Source organism: Photinus pyralis, unplaced genomic scaffold (assembly GCF_008802855.1).
Source record: "Photinus pyralis isolate 1611_PpyrPB1 unplaced genomic scaffold, Ppyr1.3 Ppyr1.4_LG9, whole genome shotgun sequence".
Taxonomy (NCBI): Eukaryota; Metazoa; Arthropoda; class Insecta; order Coleoptera; family Lampyridae; genus Photinus; species Photinus pyralis.
In genome coordinates this window covers 18,810,075-18,832,021 of record NW_022170878.1, presented here as the reverse complement: position 1 = coordinate 18,832,021, position 21,947 = coordinate 18,810,075, and the positions used below count along the sequence as shown (strand labels likewise).

Sequence of the window (21,947 nt, the reverse complement as noted above, 5' to 3'; positions counted from 1 at the left end):
ACTCAAAAGCGACTAACACATCTTTTATTTCATGCGTGCATGCAGAAATTACAAAAAGTGTAGAAGTAGAGGATATATTGAAAGAATTTTGCCAGCAAAACTGCGGAAAATTTTTGGATATACTTAATTTTTTATATTTGCTTTTCTTTACAATACTCGCAATAGTGCAATAAATGGAACAAAATTTTTGTAACTTTTGTATGTTCTAGTTGTTCATTAAAATGTTAATGATCTATGGCTAAACACCACCAATAAATATTATTATTATGGTTTTCTCAATCGACTCAAGTACCTATCTCCGAGTTGCTCAGTTGCATATAACTAGACATCCTCCGACACTTTTTAAAATTTATTTTCACAATTTTCTTCCAAAATACATTATTTGATTGATTAAATAAACAGGTTTCAGGGTCACTTAAAAAACCCACCTGAACGTGTTTTCACAACCATTGAAGCTTAGTCGAGTCGAATAAAACGGTCCAGTCTTTACCAATCAACATTAATTTGTGTATACAACCTCCTTGCCCTAAGGGGGGTTCCAGGGCAACTGAGTGTGGTGCCACGTCGAAACTTTAAGAGGAAGGTTCAAAGATTTTCATGGCTTTGCTCAAAAAGTGAGAACTTTTTTCCTAATCTCCCAGATCATTTCCTGACTTCCCCTACCCATTTTTTACCACATCTCTTAATCTTCAAGAATCTTTCAAAGCGATCGGGCACGGACAGACGGATATTCAGACATACAAAACTATAAACGGGAATCTTACATTTTGTTCATAAATAATTAATATTCAACTGACAAATGTGGATGGCGGCAAGTCATTGTTAATAAGTGAAGTAGATTATATCGAACAAATTTATTACTACGACTAATAACAATTCATATTACTACGATTTCGTCCCTTCTTGCTCGTGTTTTTTTGAGTTATGGATACTCATACACTCTCGAAACTCCCTCACTACCTCTTGACACTTTCGCCAGTCTTTAGTTTCGGAGTAACACTCCTAGAAGTGCAATGCTGTAATTGTTGGACAATTATTTATTTAAATAAGTACTATAACTTTGTAATGCTTTTCTATGCATCCGGTTTTTTTTAACATTTCCTCCACTGGATCCGAAATATCTTCGAAAGTCCGTACAGTCATTTTTAGGAGTTATGTTTTAGAGGTTATGTTTTTACTGCTGTACTTTGGTTGCATTCAGCAATTCAATAGTACCTTAGAATTTTTGTAAATAGGCATAGGGTGCTTCAAAAAGAGATTAGTCACCAATACCTCTCAGAACTATCTCATAATAAAAAAAATTCTAGATTGTCGATTTGGAGCACCAGGTACCTACGTTTTGTAAGGAAAAAGTCTAATTTATTTATTCTATTTAGATATAGAATTGTCTTCTGTATTCTCGGTAGTAGTTGGATAAGACCGCGGGTGGCATGCGATTAGATTAGGCGGTTCTTTTGTTTTGGATTGTGATTCGAATACTTCGCATAGTATTTGAATACTTAACCTTCCTTTTTTAAAAGTCTAATTTATTTATTCTATTTAGATATAGAATTGTCTTCTGTATTCTCGGTAGTAGTTGGATAAGACCGCGGGTGGCATGCGATTAGATTAGGCGGTTCTTTTGTTTTGGATTGTGATTCGAATACTTCGCATAGTATTTGAATACTTAACCTTCCTTTTTTACCAAAAATCGACTACACCAAAATTTCTCGGGAAAACACTTTTTCTTATTAATTTTGGTGCGTAGAATCCAAAACAATTCCTACTTTTTCGATCAGACTTCTCAATCAAAAGTTATAGACTAGAAACCAATTTCGAAAGAAAATTCAAAGGGCTGTAACTTTTGAACTAGTAGCCCAAGCTTGGAACTGTTTGAAATTATGGATTCTACAGGCCACATTCTACAAGAAAATTTTTTTTNAGACTAGAAACCAAATTCGAAAGAAAATTCAAAGGGCTGTACTTTTGAACTAGTAGCCCAATCTTGGAACTGTTTGAAATTATGGATTCTACAGGCCACATTCTATAAGAAAATTTTTTTCGGGTCGATCTGAGACAATTTTTTTCCGGCCTCAAAAAAAGGCAGTGTATAAACTTCCTTTTTTACCAAAAATCGACTGCACCAAAATTTCTCGGGAAAACACTTTTTCTTATTAATTTTGGTGCGTAGAATCCAAAACAATTGGTACTTTTTCGATCAGACTTCTCAATCAAAAGTTATAGACTAGAAACCAATTTCGAAAGAAAATTCAAAGGGCTGTAACTTTTGATCCAGTAGCCCAATCTTGGAACTGTATGAAATTATGGATTCTACAGGCCACATTCTATAAGAAAATTTTTTTCCGGGTCGATCTGAGACAATTTTTTTTTCGGGCAAAAAAAGGCAGTGTACAACCTTCCTTTTTTACCAAAAATCGACTGCACCAAAATATCTCGGGAAAACACTTTTTCTTATTAATTTTGGTGCGTAGAATCCAGAACAATTCGTTCTTTTTCGATTAGACTTCTCAATCAAAAGTTATAGACTAGAAACCAATTTCGAAAGAAAATTCAAAGGGCTGTAACTTTTGAACTAGTAGCCCAATCTTGGAACTGTTTGAAATTATGGATTCTACAGGCCACATTCTATAAGAAAATTTTTTTTCCGGGTCGATCTGAGACAATTTTTTTTGCGGGCCTCAAAAAAAGGCAGTGTATAACCTTCCTTTTTTACCAAAAATCGACTACACCAAAATTTCTCGGAAAACACTTTTTCTTATTAATTTTGGTGCGTAGAATCCAAAACAATTCGTACTTTTTCGATCAGACTTCTCAATCAAAAGTTATAGACTAGAAACCAATTTCGAAAGAAAATTCAAAGGGCTGTAACTTTTGAACTAGTAGCCCAATCTTGGAACTGTTTGAAATTATGGATTCTACAGGCCACATTCTATAAGAAAATTTTTTTTCCGGGGCGATCTGAGACAATTTTTTTTTCGGGCTCAAAAAAAGGCAGTGTATAACCTTCCTTTTTTACCAAAAATCGACTACACCAAAATTTCTCGGGAAAACACTTTTTCTTATTAATTTTGGTGCGTAGAATCCAAAACAATTCGTACTTTTTCGATCAGACTTCTCAATCAAAAGTTATAGACTAGAAACCAATTTCGAAAGAAAATTCAAAGGGCTGTAACTTTTGAACTAGTAGCCCAATCATGGAACTGTTTGAAATTATGGATTCTACAGGCCACATTCTATAAGAAAATTTTTTTCCGGGTCGATCTGAGACAATTTTTTTCGGGGCTCAAAAAAAGGCAGTGTATAACCTTCCTTTTTTACCAAAAATCGACTGCACCAAAATTTCTCGGGAAAACACTTTTTCTTATTAATTTTGGTGCGTAGAATCCAAAACAATTCGTACTTTTTCGATCAGACTTCTCAATCAAAAGTTATAGACTAGAAACCAATTTCGAAAGAAAATTCAAAGGGCTGTAACTTTTGAACTAGTAGCCCAATCTTGGAACTGTTTGAAATTATGGATTCTACAGGCCACATTCTATAAGAAAATTTTTTTTCCGGGTCGATCTGAGACAATTTTTCTTCGGGCCTCAAAAAAAGGCAGTGTATAACCTTCCTTTTTTACCAAAAATCGACTGCACCAAAATTTCTCGGGAAAACACTTTTTCTTATTAATTTTGGTGCGTAGAATCCAAAACAATTCGTACTTTTTCGATCAGATTTCTCAATCAAAAGTTATAGACTAGAAACCAATTGCGAAAGAAAATTCAAAGGGCTGTAACTTTTGATCTAGTAGCCCAAAAACCGGACTCTATGCTAAAAGACTGCCTTCTCGCGTTCATGATCCAAACGAACTTTCCATCACCAGGCCGTGCGTCTAGTTGTTGTTTGCAGGGAAATATAGAATTAACATTGAACATTTAAAAAGAGGGTTGTTGATTAGACATCAAGAGATCCAATAATTTAGCAAATCATGTTTATAAAAATACTATAAATAGTGAACATATTGTAAGCGAAGTTGAGAATCTTTTTTCAAAAGTTGAGAATTAATTCATTAATTTCTTAACGTAATCACATAACAAATTACTATGGAGAACTTCATACTACGAAACAATATTGATTACTTTTGGCAATTATAAACTAACAAAATTGCGGTCTTATACAACCCAATAGTAGTTACAATGTGCTGCCAGTAGAGGTCTCACGATTAATCTGGGTCGTGAATAAGTACAGGGTGTATTCACAGGTAGGTAATACTTCAAGGCAGAAGGAAGATAGATACCCTCTCTTGAGTTTTAATAACGCCCGCCTCTTCATCTGCCAGAAGTAGATTTATGTATTGCCTTCACCTTGAAGTTTGAAGAGGACGTTAATTAAAACAAGTAAAATATGAATGCTTTCTTATATTAAATATAATTAGTTATTTTACATCGAAACACTTTACATTAAACAGATTTTTAAAGAATTATGTACAAAATTACAAAGTACGTTTTACAATCATAAAATTCGAGTTTATATATACAAAATATCACACGTGACCTGTACGGCGACCATAAAAAGCATACTCGTACATAATTCTAAATAAACCAGATTTAAAAAGAATTCAAACATATACCATATAATAACTATATAAAACCCTGTTAGTTATTTTACGATTTTGCATAATAGTTTATTTAAACGATTAGACTCTTTCTACTTTACAAATAACACGCACAGAATCGCACGCGTCTCTAGAAGTGCACAAATAGAATATTGTCGAATTACAAAGAACTCTCTAAACAGATTAATACACGCACACAATTCTGTACAAACAAAAAAATCTTAAAATAACCTACATGCCAAAAATTCGTCAATAAATTGGACCACTTCTGCGTTAAGCGAGGAAAAAACTCTAAACAGCCTTCTTTCAAATTAAGCGCTAGAATTAAAAAGACGACTAATTTTCAAACAGCGAAAAGCGGGGGGAGCTTAGTACCATGATAACAACGTAAACTGAAATTTTTAAACGTCTTTGCCGTGTTCGGTAAGGATTAACGATAAATGATAACATTGTAATACGTCTAAAAATGGCAGTTTTTTTTAAACACCTTGTATCGTAGCGAATTACTAACAAACTTTTGGGCAATTTAAATCTCGCAGCGAGATTTAAATTGGCGAAAGCGAACGTGATTCTATATGTACATTAAAATTGAAAAAAATGCAATTTCGGTACAATACAAAGATACCTAGAATACTGAGTTTGTTTGGAAATGCTTTACATATATAATTTGTACTCCTGGTCAAACTATAAGCAATTTTCTATTTACATACCATACTTAAATATATAAGTATAAAAATTCAGTCAATCATTCTCATTTTTAAAATGCGCAAGTCAAGAGGTACTTTCCAGTTCAAACGTTAAAGCTTCTTTTTCTGATATTTATACTAATATCCGTCGGAAAACGTGCAACTTGTAAATAATGTTTAATGAGGTGTTGCACGTTTTCCGACAGACAGGTACGACTGTAGTATTACTCTACATAAAGCATTATAAAATGGCAATATTGTATTTACCTTGTCATGACGGAGGTTTATCACAGCAATACAGTAATTTAATTGTCACAATATGTACAAATTTTAAAACTGCTTATGGTTTGAAAATATTTATTACTGAATATTTTCTCCGAAGACGTACATAAGGAACAAAATTAAAGAACACATCCGTAACTTGGTAAACACCAATTTGAAAATCCTTACAGGCGGAAAAGAAAAACAACAAATAAAACTTTATCTTAAGTTGTAAAGTGAAGACACACGTATAATATTTAAATATCCTTTCTAAATGACATAATGAAAAAAACTGGTTGAGTTAGACTTGAAAAACAACCACATTACCGTTAATCCTAGTAGTAGAGGGGGCGTTTACACTTTAAGAACATTTTTGTACTGTCGACTGTTATAACTGTTATTGTAGGCTCTGTAGAATGTGGGAGATGGTAGGGAGAACGGCGCCGTATCGCAACGCCAAGTGTGACGGTTGGGGTAATTAAAACTCATCTGGGGAAGAGATAAACAGTTGAACGCGCACGTCGACTCGCCGCCCAAAATACATACCTCTTTAGGCAAAGGTTTCGAACGTAACGACGCGACCACATTACTACTACTAAAGTTAAGATTATGATTTTTGATGGACATCTCCATAGCGACTCGATGTTGCTGCTGGTAAACGAACTGCGTCCGACGAGATCTCTCCTGTGTGGGTGTGCTGGGCGGTGAGGGCAAAGGGGAGGAACTTGTTGAGGATTCCGAACACGACGACGACGAATCCGACGGAAAAGTTGCTAGCGTGCAATACGAACCTTCCGATTCGCCTAGCCTTTAAGTAACGAGACGGGTCAAGACCAGATACGTCGACGAGACGCGCGCCGACTTACCTATAGCAAACTTCGCTCGGATCGACCCATACTGTCAGTTCTGTCGGCAAGCTTAGGTCCCTGTACGTTAGGCCGCATTTGCTCGCTGCCAATTCGAGGGACTGATCTACGGGTGATAGAACGTTCAGTCTTATACAGCGGTATCCTTGCCCCTTTGCCGGTAAATCGGGAAACCAGTGTTTCTCAAACCTGAAAGTACAAAATTAACTATTATTATTATTATTTTCCTTTCTTTTAACCTAAACGTGTGCGCTTTTGATAATACTACTTAATTATTGTTCTAGCAACATACACATTATTATTATTATTATTTTAATGTCTATTATACAAACGGATTTTTGTGTTTTATCTATAAGCGTAATATCTGGCCTATTATTGTGGATAGTTTTGTCTGAGTAGTGTCCTATCCCAATATAATTTATGTGTGTTGTTTTCAAGTATTATCGGTGGAGTGTATTGTAGTATAGTGTCTGTTATTAAATTATAATTTTTGATGTATGATTTTAACTACCTGATCGTGTCAATGTTTGTATTCTGTCTGTGCAAGTCGTGTGCATGCCGATATTATATGTTGGATTGTTTCTGATGTTTGTGAACAGAGTCGACAAGAATCATGTGTCAGTGTTTTGTCTTTAAATATGCATTTTTATAGTTGCGTGTGTGAATGACCGGTCTTGTATTGGTAAGATGAAACCTTCAGTCTCTGGGAAGATATCAAATTCAGATAACCAAGTCTGCGTTGATATAAAATCAACACAGTCCTGTTATTATTATTATTAATGTAAATAACGTTTAAATTTGTTGCATACAATGTCTCAAATGATTGGTTATCATATCTTTATTTGTATCAAAATTTCTCTGAAGACTATCTGAAGTTCCATTAAAGATTCCTTGAAGTTCTCTGCTTCTCTTCTGAGAATACTTTAGTTTAGACAGTGCTCATGAAAGTTCTCTCAAAGGCAAATCCGACTCTACGCAATTTTGATTCTGGACACTTTACACAAGTAACAATAGAAACGGCAAGTTCATTACGAAAAACTAATTATCTTGTTTGCGTCATTTGTAATAAAAACGAAATGACGACCGAAGGTATTTTAGGAACACCGGTTAGGAAAAACCTGCGGCGTAATTATCTTGATCTTTACGATGTTTTGGTGGGTTAGAAAAAGCTTATTATTTACTTTATACATTTCAATTAGAAAACCTTATCAATGAAAAATAACACGTTATCCCGGTATTTACGTTGTAATGCCGCGATAATCTTGTGGCGTTCTCGACGATAACAATGGAAAATTTGGTACGATAACCACATGAAAATTCGGGACCTAAAATTAAGAGCCTGGGCGTAGATTAAAAAAAGACGAACAGAAACTCAGGTTCGTTCACCTTCCAATCGCGTAGTAAATCAACGTGGTGATAATTCCTGACCCAATTACATAACTTGAACGAATTACCCACCCTCATTAACAATGGACACTTTTTTAGTAAAACACTGAACCAAAAGAACTGCCAAAACATCTAGAACTCTAAATCATACGAAATCAGTAATAATACCTCGTTCACTTTGGAGGTAATCAAATCACACTGAACAAAAATGTTTGATGCACCACAGGAGTTCCACCTAAGGGGGAAGTCGTAGTAGATATCTAGTGTATACAGTAGATGTCTGCAGGATATCCTAAAATTTGCGCAAATATCAGAGGATGTGCATAGATTTCCAAGGAAATCTAGGAGAGATACACAGATATTAGATGTGCAAGGGTATGCATCGACATGAGAGGCGCTTTCACTTGCTCTCAGTTTGTTTTTATTAAGGGGCGTAAAACTGGTTTTGAATTGCATACTAATATCGTGTGCAGAATAAAGCAAAGCGCTGGGTCATGCCCCAATTCAGTTTTTAGCGCTTTTTCGATTCTCAAAAAGAACCTTGTTTTCGGCTGTTCGGACGCCTTTTATAAATCTATCCAGATCTCGGCAACGAAATATCACACCTTTCAGGTTTTCGGAATTATATTCGTACTATCGTGTTATTCCTGCATCACTTAGTTGTTGACTGCAATTCCTAAAGTTGACAATTTCTGAATTTCCTTTAAATGTGTTTAACATAAGCAAGAATATCATAGTATGTACATGATTGTCATCGCCGTCAAACCAAATTTTTCAAATTAGCACAATAGTAAATGAAACACCTATTGAGGTAGCTCCAATTGAACACCGGCCGATTTATAAAAAAATTTCTGTAGTACATAATTATGAATATAATGGTTTTCTCGACCCTGTCCCACATTTTTTGTGAAACTTTTAATGCCACAAACAGAATCAATCTAGCGGCGTTTAGTTCTAAGATACAGGGTGAAAAGTAAAAGTTTTACTTTTTAGGATCATATCTTACTACCGATGTAATTTAGAAAAAAGCTAAAAACTGCCTATTTTAGGCATTTGTACGTAGAATCCAGTGGCCTAGGCGTTTCTGAGATTGGACCCACAGTTTTTAATGTAACACCCTATATATCTTAACGTCAAATTTTTGCATTTTTTATATCCATGAATTATATAAATACCATATTTTTCAAAATGTTGAAATAACAAGTTTCTACAGTCAGACATGTTTATTGATTGGTGTCAACCACCTTGGTTCCAATGGATACAATAAATAAAACAAAATCTATAGCCTACTATTTAAAAACAGTAAAAAATTACGTTTTTATTGATTTTCATAGCTAAAATTAGAGAAATATAGGTTGTGCTACATCAATTTAATCAGAAAAAAGAATACAACAAATTGACGTTAAGATATACAGGGTGTGGCATTCTAAAAATATCAAGTATGCGTCAAATGCTTGTTGCTTCACAGAGTCGGGAAAATCGCAAGTCTCTATCTTTAAAAACAGCTGAGATACACTGCAGTCTCAACCAAAATGGTATAAATATCTTGCCCACAATCATGAAAAAAGATGGAAAGTATTTAAGATCTCCCAACGAAAGCTTTTGTACTAGCAACATAACCACAAAGAGAACAAGAGAGGTAGGAACCCCAACAAAATAAGAATTTCCAGTGAATACTTCTCTGTACCACCAATTGATATTCCCAACTTTTTAGATGCGCCTATGGGTATATCCATAGATGTTTAGAAGGAATTAGAAGCTGTGGGCGGATTTCCAAAGGAATATCAAACATCCCGTGGATGACCGAGGACGTCCAAGGATATCCCGAGTATTTCAGTTTCAGTTTCAGGGAGGAGTACACTTTCAGATGCAGTTCAAGGGTAGCTTGAGGACCCTGTAATTGATAATTATAGTCAGAGCAAGCAATTCATCGCTTGAAGGAGAGGGGGAGAGGAGGGGGGTTATATGCCATGTAGAACAAAGTCAATCAAAAATATTTGATGCACCCTGGCCATTGACGATTGTCATGTTAGAGAGAGTTTTTTTTTAATGGAGGGGGAGGGGGTATACCTTTGTATGGATTTAAAGGGTGGCGTGTAAGCTGTAAACAAATTTAATCAACGGTAAACAAATATTTAATGCACCATACAAATTGCAACCCTACCATTGACGATTGTCCTGTCAGTGAGTTTTCTTTAAAAAATCGTAACTTTATGAGGGGGGAGGGGAGGGGGTAAGCTGTAAATGATAACAATCAATGAAACATATTGAATGTACCATACACCCCTGGCAAACCTGAGGATGGTCGTGTCAGAGCGGGTATTTTTAAAAAGGGGGAGGGGTAAACTACTATATGAACATGATGAGTGGCGTATGGAAGCTGTAAAGAAAATCAATCGACCTAAACAAAAATATTTACTGCGACATAATAGTTGCAACCCTGGCAATTGACCATTGTCATGTCAGAACGAGTTTTAAAAAAAAAGAGGGGGGGGGAGTGTCAAGCTGTAAACAAAATCAATCAACAAAACAAAAACATTTAATGCACAATCAAAGTTGCAACACTGATAATTGATGATTGTCATGTCAGAGCCAATTTTAATTAAAAATTCCCAGTTTTGAGGGGGGGGGGCACTTTTATATGCAGTTAAAGGGTGACTTGAAGACCCTGTAAACAAAATTAAAAACGAAACAAAAATATTTATTGCATCATCAAAGTTGCAACACTACCAATTGATGATTCACGTCAGTCACTTTTCTTTAAAAATTCCCAGCTTTAAGGGGTGGGCGGTGCACTTTTATATGCAGTTAAAGGATGACTTGTAGATCCTGTAAACAAAATCAAACAACGAAACAAAAATACTTAATGCACCATAAAAGTTGCAACACTGCCAACTGATGAATCGTGTCACAGACAATGTCCTTTAAAAATTTCCAGCTTTAAAAAGAGAGACTGCACTTTGCAGTTAAAGGGCGACCCTGTAAACAAAATCAAACAACGAAACAAAAATATTTAATGCACCATATAAAAGTTGCAACACTGCCAATTGATGATTCATGTCAGTCCATTTTCTTTAAAAATTCCCAGCTTAAAGGGGGAGGTGCATTTTTATATGCAGTTAACGGGTGACTTGGTAGACCCAGTAAACAAAATCAAACAACGAAACAAAAATAATTAATGCACCATAAAAGTGGCAACACTGGCAATTGATGATTGTCATGTCAGAGCCAATTTTCTTTAACAATTCCCAGCTTTGAGGAGGGGGGGGAGTGAATTTTTACATGCAGTTAAAGGGCGACTTGTAGCCATGTAAACAAAATCAATCAAAGAAACAAAAATATTTAATGCACCATAAAAGTTGGAACACTGCCAATTGATGATTTGTGTCAGAGACAATGTCCTTTAATAATTCCCAGCTTTAAAAAGAGCGAGTACACTTTGCAGTTAAAGGGCGATCCTGTAAACGAAATCAAACAACGAAACAAAAATATTTAATGCACCATATCAAAGTTGCAACACTGCCAAATGATGATTCGTGTCAGAGCCAAATTTCTTTAAAAATTCCCACCTTTAAGGGAGAGGTGCACTTTTATATGCAGTTAAATGGTGACCCTGTAAACAAAATCAATCAAGAAACAAGAATATGTATAGAAGTTGCAACACTGCCAATTGATGATTCATTTCAAAGCCAATGTTCTTTAAAAATTCCCAGTTTTAAGGGGGAGGTGCATTTTTATATGCAGTTAAAGGGTGACTTGGTAGACCCAGTAAACAAAATCAAACATCGGAACAAAAATATTTAATGCCCCATAAAAGTTGCAACATGGCCAATTGATGATTCGTGTCAGCCAATTTTCCTTAAAAATTACCACCTTTCAGGGGGAGATGCACTTTTATATGCAGTTAAATGGTGACCCTGTAAACAAAATCAATCAAGAAACAAAAATATGTATAGAAGTTGCAACACTGCCAATTGATGATTCATGTCAGAGACAATTTTCATTAAAAAGTCACAGTTTTAAGGGGGAGGTGCATTTTTATATGCAGTTAAAGGGTGACTTGTAGACCCTGTAAACAAAATGAAACAAAGAAACAAAAATAGTTAATGCAACATAAAAGTTGCAACACTGCCACTTGATTCATGTCAGTCAATTTTCTTTAAAAATTCCCAGCTTTGAGGGGGCGGAGAGGTGCACTTTTATATGCAGGTGAAGGATGACTTGTAGATCCTGTAAACAAAATCAAACAACGAAACAAAAATATTTAATACACCATAAAAGTTGCAACACTGCCAATTGATGACTCGTGTCAGAGCCAATTTTCTTTAAAAATTCCCAGCTTTAAGGGGAGGTGCACTTTTATATGCAGTTAAATGGTGACTCTGTAAACAAATTCAATCAAGAAAGAAAAATATTTACAGAAGTTGCAACACTGCCAATTGATTCATGTCAAAGCCAATTTTCTTTAAAATTTCCCAGCTTTAAGGGGAAGGTGCATTTTTATATGCAGTTAAAGGGTGACTTGGTAGATCCAGTAAACAAAATCAAACAACGAAACAAAAATAATTAATGCACCATAAAAGTTGCAACACTGCCAATTGATGATTCGTGTCAGAGCCAATTTTCTTTAAAAATTCCCAGCTTTAAGGGGAGGTGCACTTTTATATGCAGTTAAATGGTGACCCTATGAACAAAATCAATCAAGAAACACAAATATTTATAGAAGTTGCAACACTGCCCATTGATGATTCATGTCAAAGCTAATGTTCTTTAAAAATTCCCAGCTTTAAAAAGAGGCGAGTGCATTTTGAAGGGCGACCTTGTAAACGAAATCAAACAACGAAACAAAAATATTTAATGCACCATAAAAGTTGCAACACTGCCCATTGATGATTCATGTCAAAGCTAATGTTCTTTAAAAATTCCCAGCTTTAAGGGGGAGGTGCACTTTTATATACAGTTAAATGGTGACCCTGTGAACCAAATCAATCAAGAAAGAAAAATATTTATAGAAGTTGCAACACTGCCAATTGATTCATGTCAGAGTCAAATTTCTTTAAAAATTCCCAGCTTTAAGGGGGAGGTGCATTTTTATATGCAGTTAAAGGGCGACTTGTAGCCCTGTAAACAAAATCCATCAAAAAAACAAAAATATTTAATGCACCATAAAAGTTGCAACACTGCCAATTGATGATTTGTGTCAGAGACAATGTCCTTTAATAATTCCCAGCTTTAAAAAGAGCGAGTGCACTTTGCAGTTAAAGGGCAACCCTGTAAACGAAATCAAACAACGAAACAAAAATATTTAATGCACCATATAAAAGTTGCAACACTGCCAATTGATCGAGCAATTGATGATTCATATCAGAGCCAATTTTCTTTAAAAATTCCCACTTTTATATACAGTTAAATGGTGACTCTGTGAACAAAATCAAGCAAAAAACACAAATATTTATAGAAGTTGCAACACTGCCAATTGATGATTCGTAACAGAGCCAATGTTTCTTTAAAAATTCCCAGTTTTAAGGGGGAGGTGCATTTTTATATGCAGTTAAAGGGTGCCTTGGTAGACTCAGTAAACAAAATCAAACAATGAAACAAAAAGAATTAATGCACCATAAAAGTTGCTATTGAGGCAGATGAAATATGGCTTTTGGACACTGCGGGGACCCTGTCAACAAAATAAACACCAGAAACAAAAATATTTAATAGATCACAAAAGTTACAATCACTGCTATGGATAATGTTCGTGTATGAGTATGTGCAACCCTTAATGAGTTTATTAATGCTTTTGTATTATTTAGATTCCTAGACAGGTTTTCTTATAAATTTTACAAAAAAAAATGTACTTCAAACAATCTCCTCCCCATAAAAAAACAATTAGCTTAACGACTCCGTGCCAATTTGAATGGCTTACATAATTTGAATGAGCACACAATTACCCTCGTCTTCGAGCACGTAAACAAGGGCATTGCTTATTTTTCAGATAGCAACACGTTATCTAAGTTTATCAAGTACGACATAAACGCTATCAATCTACTACCAATTCTCCAATTATTGTAATTTGCTAACAGAAGGGGGTTGTTGTGTCTGGTGGTGTAGAATGTGTTGCCTAACCCCCTGCCGATCGAAATTACTTCAAGGTGGTCGGGTGCTCCACGAAGCGCAACGTGAAGGAGACCGCAAAAGTTTTTGCGTTTTCAAGGAATTAAGCAAAACCACAAAGGCCACAGGACGGTGGCTAATCACATTTTGAGATTGCGAATACCGCTTACTCAAAGCGCATCAAAGAGAATAACACAACAAAAATTGGAGCAACTGCTAAAGGTTAAAGGCTTTAAATGTCAGCTGAAATTGCATTTAATAAATATTTAAACAAAGTAATCAATAAGCGAATTGCGACACGGACTATTTCAATTATATAATGGCCGCACAATTAATATTTAGGTACCTTTTCTTCACCTTGTGAAGTCATCACTTTCACTTTATAATTTTTCCACGAAATTACACTTTAATCGCCACCATTATCTTTCCCCAGATAACGTAGCAATTTACCTTCTCACTTTTAGACAAGGTTAAATCAAAGGGGACCTACCTTTGCATTAGAAGCGTAGTTAGGTGACTCTTGAAGTTCTCGATCTGCTCCCTTGGGAATGTTTCGCTTTTCTCGATGAAACGAACTAAAAACATGACCGCTGCCAAAACTTCTTCCTTCATTATTGTTTTCACGTTTCTCTTTTTCTCGAATGGAAATTTACATCGACTTTAAAAACGGACCGAAATACGAGGGGGAACTGTCTGTAAAAAATTGTGTAAAAAATTTTGTAGACTTGTCAAACAGGGCACACTCGATTTTTTCAATGCAACAAGTCCGTACGAGCTACTGAGAACTTCGGCCATAAAAGGGGAATTTATCGTCGAGCTTTATCATCTTATCGTGTTATCTACATCAAAACATTTTGCGATTCGGTGGTATAGTAAAAATAAGCGAAGTTACCATGTAAATATGTATGTTTTGAACGTCACCATTGTAGGAAACACAAAAAATTGAGAAGTCAATGACTATATCTACGTCCCTGGTTTTAATGAGGTGATTGATTATGGTTATCAGTCATCAAGTTTTTACGTGCCGAAGTGGGTGCAACCCCCAAAGCTGCAGGAAGCATACATTTTTGATTTCTCTAATTATTAGAAATCATGATGACGTACCCACTGGGCGAAGCAGCTGAAGAGAAACAAAGAAAACACGTAACACGTACACGCAACACTCCCCAATTACGTACAATTAAATTTTCAAAATTAACGCAAGCGAAGTTCGTGTAATGTTTACCACACAAAAACAAAGCGATAAACAGACAAATTGAACTCAATTATTAAAAAAGGTTCACGTCACGGAAAAAAATGTATGCCACCGCTGTCCATATTTACGGCGCTCCCTTGCGAAATTCCCCCCGGAAACTTATGCGAAACGATTTCGTACTTACTTTGGGAGCCTTTCGACACGTTCCTAAACACAAAAATGGAATTTAACACAGAAAAATCACAGAAATTACAGTGCGCTCATGGTACGACAAAAGCTACGAAACTGGTGGTCATATAAAGAGATCGGAAATGAGTCATCGAGCGACCCGATTGAAATCATCTGTTCACTTCGCGCGCGCGAAATTCAAATTCGATATACGACCGGAGCACGGTCTCGGCGACACAGACTGGCGCCTTTTTCGAAAATGAAAACGAGTCTGTCTGTGTGACGGATATTCCGTACCCTCAGATACTTTCTCCTGTCACATAGTTTTCATCAGAAAAGTAATCGTATCTTCATTTTCGTGGTATATCTTATACCTAGCCATTACTTTCCCCACAGCACTCTTGATATTTTTCGGAAAAAGGTAGTCGAATCCTCCTTCTGCTCAGGATTAAGGAAAATTTGATCTTTTCCATTCAATTCTCATGAACTCTTTCGTATACATCCCCCGGTTGTCTCGTAACAGTTTACGAAGGAGACAATGGGATCTTTCTTTCTTCCTATAACGACTGCAACGTACCCAAAGTAATGTACGTCGAATTGCGCCCCTTACAAATATATGATGACTACTAAAGGGCACTAACCATTTTAGGTTAAAAATATATAACCGAAGAGCAGGTTGGTATAGCGAATATATACCTACATACCTCCCATCAGTAAGGGAGAATTTGATGATCCTTTCCCTAGTACAATTGACTAATTAATCAATTCTAGTACACACTTATACCTACCTACATGAAATCTACATATTCTGGAGGATAATGAATATCCCCCAGACTCCCCCGGTGCTAATAGGCGTCGTGTGCAGTATCATGACACTTTCAAAGGGGACCATCGAATCTTCTTTTTCTAACCAGTATTCTATATCCCCCTGATGGTATCTTTCTGGAATGTGCCTATGTGTATACGATAAGTAGGTATTAAAGGGCACTACTGAATTCATAATTTTAGATAAAAACATATATAGAACCGGAAGGTACCAGAGGGGTAGAGAATCCCCCCCAAGTAAAAACAAATTTTATGCTCTTTATTTCTGTATAACATAGAACGTACTTACTAATGTATTTCCTCTATGCCTATAAAAGGGGCGCCCGCAGTTTGTAATATTTAAGCTACATTTCACACATATAAATAATTAATAATAAACAATCAGTCAGCGTTGTCCGTGAGACATCCATCACAGCTTTACAACATTTACAACTCGGCATGAAACGAGTACAATAATGTGCACGTTGGTAGTTCTTCTAGACATCCCAATCGCCCTTTGTAAGTACACCCTCTTCCGACAATCTGTTCTGGAGATATGAGGGAATATATCCGATCACGATAAGGGGATTCAAGGATTTATTTTATGCATGTATCGGAATAAATGTCATTATCAATCAATTATAGTAGTGTTTGTTCGAATCCTTTGTGCGACCCGCATAGATTTCATGTCAGATTTTTTCCTATTGACGCTCAAGATTTATTTCCGGTTATTACATTTTTATCGAACTTTACATTCACAGCGACTGAAATCTTCACGAGTGATATACCTACTGGAGTACAAAGATGGATGGTACTCTCGCGAAAGTGACCATAACTGTAGGTGAAAGTTCTAGGATAATCTTCTGAGGTAAGCCATCAATGCCTTCTTCGATACTGAGGGGGGGTATTCCAGACATTCAAAACGTTTAGCATTTTTTCACCTCTCATGATATTTTTTAAAAAAAGAACCTTCCATTTTTCTCTTTCTATGAGGGTAAGTTACATATCCCCCCAGGCAATATCACATAACTGATGTATTGTGTTGAAATTATTTTGGGGAACAGCGGTAACACTGGGGAGTTTGGAATAATGCCCAGAAAAGGAGGGGACATATGGTCCTCCAGCGAAAGTGAGTGGGAGTTCTAGGCGATATTCCTAGCGATCTTTTGAGGCAAGTCCATCAATGCCGTCACTGAGGGGTTTTACATACCCCCCAAGTGCACTTTCATCTCTCATGATATTTTTTTAAGGACGCGACTTTCCATTTTCCCTTTCTAATTTGGGGGTAGCTTATACATACTACACCGGGGGTTATATACTATAACTGCGTTAAGTATTTTTGGGGACAGGATATATAGTACCAGAGGGTCTGGAATACCACACAGCACAGCAAAGGATCGGATTTGACGGTCTTCTCGAGAAAATGATCATAATTGTAAATGAGAATTCTAGGATAATCTTTTCATGGGTAAGCCTAGAGGTATACCCCCCCCCCCCCCAACCGTGCACAATTTTTTTCCAAAACGTTTAGCACCTTTCACCTCTCCAGATAATTTTTAAAGGAGGAACTTCCATATTTTTCCCTTTCTGCGGAGGTAGAGGTTATATCCTTCAGGCAATATGGTGTTGAAAGTATTTTGGGGAACAGCCCTGGCTGTAACTTTTGAATCAGTTTGAAATTATGGATTCTACAGGCCACATTCTATAAGACAATTTTTTTTCAGGGTCGATCTGAGACAATTTTTTCTTCGGGCCTCGAAAAAAGGCAGTGTATTACCTCCCTTTTTACCAAAAATCGACTACACCAAAATTTCTCGGGAAAACACTTTTTCTTATTAATTTTGGTGCGTAGAATCTAAAACAATTCGTACTTTTTCGATCAGACTTCTCAATCAAAAGTTATGGACTAGAAACCAATTTCGAAAGAAAATTCAAAGGGCTGTAACTTTTGAACTAGCAGCCCAATTTTGGAACTGTTTGAAATTATGGATTCTACAGGCCACATTCTATAAGAAAATTTTTTTTCCGGGTCGATCTGAGACAATTTTTTTTGGGGCCTCAAAAAAAGGCAGTGTATAACCTTCCTTTTTTACCAAAAATCGACTACACCAAAATTTCTCGGGAAAACACTTTTTCTTATTAATTTTTGTGCGTAGAATCCAAAACAATTCGTACTTTTTCGATCAGACTTCTCAATCAAAAGTTATAGACTAGAAAACAATTTCGAAAGAAAATTCAAAGGGCTGTAACTTTTGAACTAGTAGCCCAATCTTGGAACTGTTTGAAATTATGGATTCTACAGGCCACATTCTATAAGAAAATTTTTTTTCCGGGTCGATCTGAGACAATTTTTTTTTCGGGGCTCAAAAAAAGGCAGTGTTAACCTTCCTTTTTTACCAAAAATCGACTGCACCAAAATTTCTCGGGAAAACACTTTTTCTTATTAATTTTGGTGCGTAGAATCCAAAACAATTCGTACTTTTTCGATTAGACTTCTCAATCAAAAGTTATGGACTACACCTTTTCCACTTTTATTCGAGAAACTATCAAGTTAATTTGAGAAAGTATCAATTGTATTTGAGAATAGTAAAATGTATTTGAGAAAACAACAAATGTACCTAGTTCAGAATAGTGATTTGTATTTGAGAAGGCATCAAATGAATTTGAGGGTAGTAAATTGTATTCAAGAAATGGTAAAATTAAGTATTTGAGAATCAATAACAAAATCACATGTATAACATAGCCTGATGCTGCTGCTTCTGTTGCGGGACTACATACAGTAGCGGAATTATAAAAATTTGATTCTTAATTATAATTCATTAGGAATAATATTACATTCTGAAATACAATAAAATTAAATGATAATTTCTCAAATACAATTGACTATTCTCAAATACATTTGATGTTTTCTCAAATCCAACTGACTATTCTCATCTACTTTGACGTTTTCTCAAATACAAGTAACAATTCTCAAATTCAATTTACAACTTCTCGAATAAAAGTGGAAAAGGTGTAGAAACCAATTTCGAAAGAAAATTCAAAGGGCTGTAACTTTTGAATCAGTAGCCCAATCTTGGAACTGTTTGAAATTATGGATTCTACAGGACACATTCTATAAGAAAATTTTTTTTCAGGGTCGATCTGAGACAATTTTTTCTTCGGGCCTCGAAAAAAGGCAGTGTATTACCTTCCTTTTTACCAAAAATCGACTACACCAAAATTTCTCGGGAAAACACTTTTTCTTATTAATTTTGGTGCGTAGAATCCAAAACAATTCGTACTTTTTCGATCAGACTTCTCAATCAAAAGTTATAGACTAGAAACCAATTTCGAAAGAAAATTCAAAGGGCTGTAACTTTTGAACTAGTAGCCCAATCTTGGAACTGTTTGAAATTATGGATTCTACAGGCCACATTCTATAAGAAAATTTTTTCTCCGGGTCGATCTGAGACAATTTTTTTTGGGGCCTCAAAAAAAGGCAGTGTATAACCTTCCCTTTTTTGCCAAAAATCGACTGCACAAAAATTTCTCGAGAAAACATTTTTTCTTATTAATTTTGGGGCGTAGAATCCAAAACAATTCGTACTTTTTCGATCAGACTTCTCAATCAAAGGTTATGGACTTCTTAGAAACCAATTTCGAAAGAAAATTCATAGGGCTGTAACTTTTGAATCAGTAGCCCAATCTTGGAACTGTTTGAAATTATGGATTCTACAGGCCACATTCTATAAGAAAATTTTTTTCAGGGTCGATCTGAGACAATTTTTTCTTCGGGCCTCGAAAAAAGGCAGTGTATTACCTTCCTTTTTACCAAAAATCGACTACACCAAAATTTCTCGGGAAAACACTTTTTCTTATTAATTTTGGTGCGTAGAATCCAAAACAATTCGTACTTTTTCAATTAGACTTCTCAATCAAAGGTTATGCACTTCTTAGAAACCAATTTCGAAAGAAAATTCAAAGGGCTGTAACCCTGGGAACAACGTAGTACCAGGGGGTCTGGTAGAATACCTCCCAGCAAAAAATCGAATGCGACGGTCATCCGGCGAAAGTGACATTAACTGTGAATAAGAGATCTAGGATAATCTTTTAAGGTAAGCCTATCAAAGCTTCTGGTACTGAGGAGTAATTCCATACCCACCCAGACCCCCCCAGTATTCAGTTTTTTCCCAAAACTTTTAGGACCTTTCACCTCTCCAGATATTTTTTAAAGAGGAACTTCCATTTTTTCCTTGCGGAGTGGGCAGGTTATACCCCTCAGGCAATATTTTTTTAAATTTTGCTTTTTTTTGAGTGGTCGGGGCCAAGGCTGCTCTACCAACCCAACCCACTATACATTTACAAATATCCATCCCCGAACCCGGAACCCTTAATTAGCACCACAGTTCAGCTTTAACTGAATCATGTTGAGAGTTGGGGGGACAGCGTAGCACCGGGAGTATGGAATGTCTCCCAGCATCAAAGGATCGGATTCGATGGTCCTCCCACCAAAGAGACCACAACCATGAGTCAGAGTTTTAGGATTTGAGGTAAGCCCCTCATTGCTTCCCTTACTGGGGGGTATGGAATACCACCTAGTCTATACCCCCCAGAGCTAAATTTGTTTCCAAAACGTTTAGCACATTTATATCTCATATTTCCCTTGGGGTAGGGTACATCCTTCAGGCAATATCATGTTGAATGTCTTGGGTATGGGATACACTCACATAAGTTTCAATTATCGGGGGTGTCTTCACAGATGATTTCAAAGACCCTTCCACTGAAAGCTGATTTATTAATGTAAACATTACATAAGCCATTCATCCGATTGTTTCCAAGGTATCAAGTTTGACATATGCCTCGAGTGGTTCTGTTGTATACAGTATAATGAATCAGTGGGGCTATGGTAAATCTAATAAATTCGTTCGATATGCGGCACAAGATCAATTTTCTTCCACAAATCAAATTGACTCAAACTGCAGTTTCTGTACTTTACGTCATTAGCCACAAGTACCTACATTTGGTTAAATTCAATCTCAATTCATCTCAAACTTTTTTTATCTAATCATAGCCGGTTATTTCCGTGATTAAAATCCATATTTGCATTATTTATGAAGTGTAGATGTACACGTAATTTTCCACGTATTGAAATCGAGAGGAGTTTCAAAGGGCCGACTATAATGCAGTCTATTTATAGGCACTAATTTAATTATAAACATGATAAAATGATATCCCCAAACAAAACATTGCATTGCAAGCTTTTCTTTAAGTCCCTGTTTGAGGACCCCCTCTCAATTGTAATTATCATAATTGTTTACGGTGTCTAATTGCAACTCAGCAAAATATGCTCGCAAGTGCCCCCACAGATTGCAGAGAACCAAAATAAAATTTGCGATATAAAGAAATTCGCCTAACAAAATATATATAGATCATTGAACCATTAGGTAGCACCAAAGGAAGATTCTGTGATCCCTCCCAGTTAAAAAAATTGAAAAAAGGGATGTTGCGTCAGATTCATTACAAGTGCCTCAAGCAACAAAATGTCTACGTTTAACTTGTTGACTAATTGTCACTACTCAAACAATTTATCAATTAATAAATCTGCACGTATCTCGTACGAACAAGGCTATCTCTTCCAGTGAACTAAACGACCTACTGATAATATTTCAAATGCAAAAATGTGCATGCGACGCCTTTGTTACGACTCCCTTGACCCGCGCGAGTCAATTGCGTTTAAAGCCGAGAGGTTCTGAAAGGACGGTGAACTTACCTTTTAGATTTATCTCGGTTTTTAAGTTGAGCATTATCTAATCGAGTAAATTGTTCGAATCACTCACTTGAACTATCTTTGTTTCGGAGTTATCGTTATCTGTCAGTTTTTTCCTCTTAGTAGGACGATA

At 36.0% G+C, this 21,947-nt stretch overlaps 1 protein-coding gene and 1 long non-coding RNA gene across 2 annotated transcripts; both read right to left on the bottom strand.

The window, feature by feature from the left end:
• Positions 1-920: 920 nt before the first annotated feature.
• On the bottom strand, positions 921-1,176 carry LOC116180930. The gene is made up of 2 exons (XR_004147179.1): positions 1,054-1,176; positions 921-1,002 (listed from the first exon to the last, which is right to left on the bottom strand). It is a non-coding gene; the product is annotated as an uncharacterized LOC116180930 (long non-coding RNA).
• A 3,209-nt stretch (positions 1,177-4,385) lies between these two features.
• Positions 4,386-15,430, bottom strand: LOC116180336 (protein BTG1-like). Its single transcript, XM_031500273.1, has 5 exons — positions 15,281-15,430; positions 14,392-14,594; positions 6,411-6,599; positions 6,091-6,352; positions 4,386-6,033 (listed from the first exon to the last, which is right to left on the bottom strand). The coding sequence occupies exons 2-5, from the start codon at positions 14,511-14,513 to the stop codon at positions 5,899-5,901; spliced, it is 708 nt and encodes a 235-aa protein (XP_031356133.1). The 5' UTR covers positions 14,514-14,594; positions 15,281-15,430; the 3' UTR covers positions 4,386-5,898.
• Positions 15,431-21,947: the final 6,517 nt, after the last annotated feature.